Source organism: Etheostoma spectabile, chromosome 7 (genome assembly GCF_008692095.1).
Source record: "Etheostoma spectabile isolate EspeVRDwgs_2016 chromosome 7, UIUC_Espe_1.0, whole genome shotgun sequence".
Taxonomy (NCBI): Eukaryota; Metazoa; Chordata; class Actinopteri; order Perciformes; family Percidae; genus Etheostoma; species Etheostoma spectabile.
Window position 1 is genome coordinate 7,640,625 of NC_045739.1, and position 5,961 is coordinate 7,646,585.

The 5,961-nt window shown below is 37.6% G+C and overlaps 1 protein-coding gene across 3 annotated transcripts in view; it reads right to left on the reverse strand.

Moving 5' to 3' along the window:
• Nucleotides 1-1,796: 1,796 nt before the first annotated feature.
• top1b (DNA topoisomerase Ib) overlaps nt 1,797-5,961 on the reverse strand; it is a 13,048-nt gene continuing 8,883 nt past the window's right edge. For 2 of the 3 annotated variants that reach the window (XM_032520315.1, XM_032520317.1), the window contains 4 exons: nt 5,445-5,572; nt 5,169-5,263; nt 4,723-4,872; nt 1,797-2,945 (listed from right to left, as the gene is read on the reverse strand). In XM_032520315.1, the coding sequence (XP_032376206.1) occupies nt 2,843-2,945; nt 4,723-4,872; nt 5,169-5,263; nt 5,445-5,572 (476 nt within the window). In that variant the 3' untranslated portion in view covers nt 1,797-2,842. The remainder of the gene's footprint in view (nt 2,946-4,722; nt 4,873-5,168; nt 5,264-5,444; nt 5,573-5,961) is intronic. The other variant, XM_032520316.1, reaches the window with a different exon arrangement.

The following is a 5,961-nucleotide window of genomic DNA, read 5'->3' on the forward strand; positions in this document are numbered from 1 at the left end:
AGCGATATCAATCAGGGGAGGCAAAAACCAGGCTTCCGCTGCGGGATTTCACAATAAAAGACGTGTCGAGGAACTCGTTGCTCTGTGTTTTGGAGAAGACATGGTAGGGAGACTGGTTGAGTACGGTTGTATTCTACTAGTGGGAAGTACCCAAGTATTGTTCTTAAGTACAGTTTTGAGATACTTATACTTAGAATTTTCTGCTACTTAAAGCTGTAATCGCGAAGATTTTCATTCAAATAAATGTCTGTTTATTTCAATAAAGGAACCCAATGGGCATTGAGCCCATATTTTATATAGCACTAAAAGTGTATTGCCATATTTATATATTTGCAATATTACGACTGGGTGTCTGGCTTACATCTCGCGGAAAAAAATTCTGTTTTACAGTTTTCTCCATTGTATACTTTTAAATTTAAGAATTTGATTGTTATACTTTTACTTTCATCTATTTTTACACTGTGGTATTGGTACTTTTACAGGCTCTGAACACTTCTTCCGCCACTGGTAATATGTTTTAGTATTAATCCTAGTTTGTACCTTTCATGTAATTATAATTACATGATGAAATGAAATTTAAATACTTTTTTTTAAATATCCCATTACATTTTAAACAAAATTTAAAACACACACAGCCTTTTCTATTACAATGTCTTTGTGAACATGGCCATAAGGCTTAAATCTCTTCTTTTTTGTCTGCTATATATTCCTCCATTGTCCGGAGCATTAGAATTCAAAACACAAATTGCATCCTTACTTGACTCAAAAAAGGTGACAGCTGGATGAATAGCTTACCTTAAATCCAAATATGCACACGATGCTTTAAATAGGCTTGATATTAATTTTTGGATACCATCACCATTTGAGACAACTGGTATGCTTTTTATTGGATTTTACTATGATCTAAATGTAAACCCATCTGAATAGTACGTAAAAGGGAGACAGATGATTAATCAGATTACATCCTTTTCCAGCTTCCTGCACCTTACATGTTATGGGACCTTTGCGTTGCCATGTATGAATGAAAGCCCTGTCATACATACATTATTTATACAACTCACAGCACAAAATTATTTTTTCTGATAATGTTTTGTCATCTTTTTTTAGCCCCATGTTATGCAATCTTCAACTTTCATTTAGCTCTGCCTTGCCTCTGTAACGGCTTGCTACTTCAAAGTGTTGTGTTCCGATATCCCACATCCAATGTACATTGCAGTAAGAAGATAGGTAGAAGTGAATACCATTATTTTTATTTGGTCTCAATTACCCTACTTCCGGGAATTTTGAAGTCAGCTTGACGCAGCTCACGTCTCCAGTAGGAGCGCCTGTTATCGACCTCTTCAAGAAGATCTTCTGCTGGTACTGTACTTCATAATTAACTGTCCCTCAACATAACATGTATCTAAACTTGTCACGTTAACAGGTAACTTTGTGATAATTTCCCCTGTAACTAATACCGCATTTCATTGCAAGATCCAAAAGACAAATTAAAAAACCAAGTTGTTGGTTTTGTTCTTCAAATTGATCTAGTTTTTTTCTTTCTATAAAAAACAATCACATTGTCTTTGATCATTTATCTAAATGGGGATGAAAGGAAATGTTCCCTTTGAGCGCAAATAGAAAATAATATTGAGAAATAAATAGTGTTTGAGAGACATCATTGGAAATTGGACTGTGACCTGGGACTCGACGGATCACTGTTGATTACATCTCTAACAGGATTATGTTGTTCTTTGTATACTCAGGGGATCAGCTCGTTTTTACACCCAAAAAAAGGACAGAGAGAGGACAAAAAGGACAAGGTTGATGTTGTATTTTGAAAACTACAAAGCTCAAAACAATAAGCATTCAACCCATCTGGAGTGGTGTGATAAATAATCAAATAGCAAGACATATTAATGACAAAATTTAAAATATCCATTCACATTTGGAAATTAAAGAGGCCACTTTCTGCTTAATCACAGCAATACAAACAGCACACTACAGTGACAGATGTCTGTGATCTTTTTTGGCAAAATCAACATCCCTCTTAGAAAATGTCTGTCTTAAGGAACAGTCTCTTTTAGCGCTGGCACACAAAACATGATGCTTTTCTTCAGCTGCTTCAAGTAACCAAGAGGAATGTTACCATTGTGAAACTGTGGAAACAGATACACTCAAGTTGCATATGAACAATGAAGAGCTTCTTGTTGACAATGCATATAGCACACATTTTATAAAACACTGAATTATTGATACTGAAAAATGACTAAAATATGTACATCCCTGAAATAAACAACATAATCAAACTAAATGCAAAAAAGATGACATTATGTGTGCTAATGATTATACAAGCATAGTGCTAGTTTTATATTCTTCACAATGTCATCAGTCTGTAATTTTATTTTACCAATCTTTCACACAATTCCACAAATTGAAATTCATTCTATTATCTCTCGTCGTGCCTCCCATACAAACATTTATTTCATTATTCTATGAGAATATAGAATGTCTCAATAAGTCTGATGGCTTACAAATTGCAGTACAGTTGTGTCTGACTAAAGATAATACTAATGTGTTTATAGGTGTTTGATCGTGGGCAGCTGCAGCTACATACACACTACTGTCATTTTATTTTAAAGTGAGTTGCCCTTTAGCAGCTTGGTCAAATGGTTTAGGATTTATTGTCCTATATTCACAGCCAATTCATATATTTACAGCACAATTATTAAACTGTGGTCACAGTTCCAACAAAGCTTCGTCCTTCGTCCTGCAGTAACCACACAGTGGAATCATTTGACATCCACTACAAACCATCTCTACAATCAAAAGCATATTTAGAAAATGTAAAAGATTAAGTGGTTTAAAACTCATAGTCCTTTTCAGCCATGTCAATCGCCCAGGCAAACTTCTCTCTCTGGGTTTTGTTGTAGATCTTCTCAATGGGAACAGCCCATTTCTTGCACCTGGAGAGGAGGGAAGATGGACCAGTTAAGGGTATAAAAAAAAAAATAAAAATAAAAAAAAATGACTGAGCTAATCCACTCATTGGCTTTAACACTGCTCACTATTCACTGCATAGGAAATTCCATAAAGAAGTGACAGTGAGTCAGTTGTCAACAGAAAGTCTTAAACTATTCGGCTCATGTGCATTGCATTAATGTTATTGGGACTTGATTAGAGACCATTGCTTGTTTACTGCTTTTAATATTGAACTGGGAAAGGTACCACTATGTATTACAATATTATTGTAATATCTTCTATAATCTATTATAAAACCTTCATTCACTGATATGATAGGGTCCTTGTGTAGACCTTTTAAACGACAGACCTTTAGACAAGCATGCAAAATACCAGTACCCTGATAGTGATTTCACCTGTGCTTTTCTTGTTTCTTGTTCAGAATGTCTGCTGTAAAAAGGTCAATTGTGTATGGTGGCTCACTGTCACATTGACACGGCTTTCTTGGACAGAACAGAGCCATTGTTATGTTATTAGTAACAACTGTGCTTTTCACGCGATGACCATGTCAAACTGTATGCAGTGAAAAAGGCCTGTTGGAGAACTTGGCACAACCATGTACATTTTCTTTATAGGTGGGTATTCTGAACACTAGTTGAGAGGCACTTGGTCCCGAGCTTTCTGACTGGACAGACCATCATTCATCAGTCTCTCGCCACTGTCCTGCAAACCAAACCGTTTGAGGGGGAGCAGGGACTACAAGTGACTTCTCTGTCTTCAAATGCAGCAACATCACAAATTTACTCCAAGGTTATGCACAAAAATGCACTTATAATGAGAAATGTATTTAAAACCAAGAGATCCCGTGTGTCCTATATGATAATTGTTCAAGTTTTAAGGCAAACCTGTATTCCCATTTTGGATTAAACTGTCATTCTGTTTTTTCAACTCTGTAATAAGGTCACACTAGAAAAATGATCAAAGTAGTTTACAATAACATTTTATGTTTTACACAAGCTGTGCTTGACTGTTAAGCACAGTGTTAATAGAGGCTACTGTTCCACAATATAATGTGAAGCAGGAATAAAGGAGCTACCAAAACTCAGAATGGACTGCCAATGAGTAATATGAACATAAACACATAATTGTGTAAATGTAATATAACATAATAAGGGATATTTTCCGAAAAAATAGACCATAATATTTTTTCGTAGCTACTGTGTCATTTTTCTAGTCAATTTTGTGCACCAGCCCAATAATCAGGCGAAACATGGAGCATTCCTGTATCCATTGTGCCTGAGGAGGAGGCTCTCCATAAATAGCTGTGAGGCACAGGTTGGGGGGGGGCTGACCACTGTTCCCCTTCTCTGTGGCATGTCCCTTCATTCAGCCACAGTCAGCTCCTCATTGACTTCCCACATGGAGGAAGGAGTGCTGTTTGGGGACGCTCCCTGGCTTTCGGAAACAAACACCATTGTTCCTCACACTCACACGCTTTTCTTCCTCTTATTTTCCTTCTGCAGCCGTTAGCTTTTTTGCTTGTGCTGCTCCTTTTCCTACAATGCAAGAGTATTTCCTGCCTTTCTGTCACCAAGGTTGATATGCACCCCGCGCACCCACCCACCCATAGAAAGCTGGACTATTAAACAGTGGGCGGCTTACTCATTTACTCATTGGTCACTGTTTTTTTTGTTTTGTTTTGTAATAGTGACAGCTGAAGTCAAGTAATTGTTTATAGTTAATAAACAGAGGTAAACGGCTTATGCCGTGCCACATAAATACCAAGCAACAGAGATGCGTGGATCCAGATAGTTGAGCTTGGAGGTGCCCAGAGCAATCTGCTTGTTCTCCTCTCTGTCTGTGGCCTGAACCTGGAGCTTCATCAGCTGCTCCTCTATCCTCTGGACAGCTTTACGCTTCAACTCCACAGCCCTGAGAGAGACACAAAGACAGACAGAGCGAAGAAGAAAGATAGGTCCAGAAAAAGAGACATACAGAGAAAGATAGAGATGTATTCAGGCAGGGACACAAAGACACACAGAGAGAGGAAGAATTATAGAGACTGAGTGAAAAACAAATGTCCTAAACATCATAACCTTGATGTTTAGAAGTCAGTATAAAGAGAACTTTGTGGCTTTACATTCCACCAGGTTTAATTAGGTAAGTAACAGATAAAACCATGACAATGACGTCTCTCACACTGGTAAGCAGCGGTCCGGCTTTCTTACTTTTTGCTCTTGTCATCATGGGAAGCCTTGTGATCAGCCTTGGCGGCCTTCAGCTGCTTCCTGGCTGCTGACAGTTGATTCTGTTTCTCATCGATCTGCAATCACAACAAACATGCGCTGGGTGAAGTAAATAATCTGCATCACGTAGAGAGGGTAAATCCTTATTCTTTGTAATGACAAAAGAATCCCAATTTTCTTCAAGATACCAAGACATCATAGCTTGTCGAGGGACACAAACAAACAAACCAACAAGAAAGGTGGAACACGGGGGTTTACCTTGGTCTGAAGGTTTTGCATGGACTTCTCAAATGTTTTGGGTGGAGCTCTCTGATGGTTACAGAGGATGGCCACCGCCCGGTTGGCACGGTTGTATGACAGGATTTTAGCTGGGAGGCTGTCATCAGCTAGAGCACCAACAATTACACAAGGTAGGAGAAGTAGTTTCAAATTATTGAAATTTTGAAATGACTGACTCAAATTTTGTAGTAATTATCCATTTAAAAGGCACAATAAGTCTTAGTCACGTACAGTAAATTACATGTAAAGTACATGTTAATAACGTAATTACACAACATGTGTCAAAATATACTGTACTATACTGGGTTCACAGCCCCAACTCCTTTATTTCTACTCCTACAATCCCACATGTAAATTGATTTTGCCTGCTATAAATTTGTTTCCCCAATATCAAAATGTCTTACTTCACCTGTCGATATATATTTCAGTGTCCTGGGACCTATAGCTGTGTTTTCACATTGTTTTTATTTATTACGTTGGTGTAGATGAGTTTTTT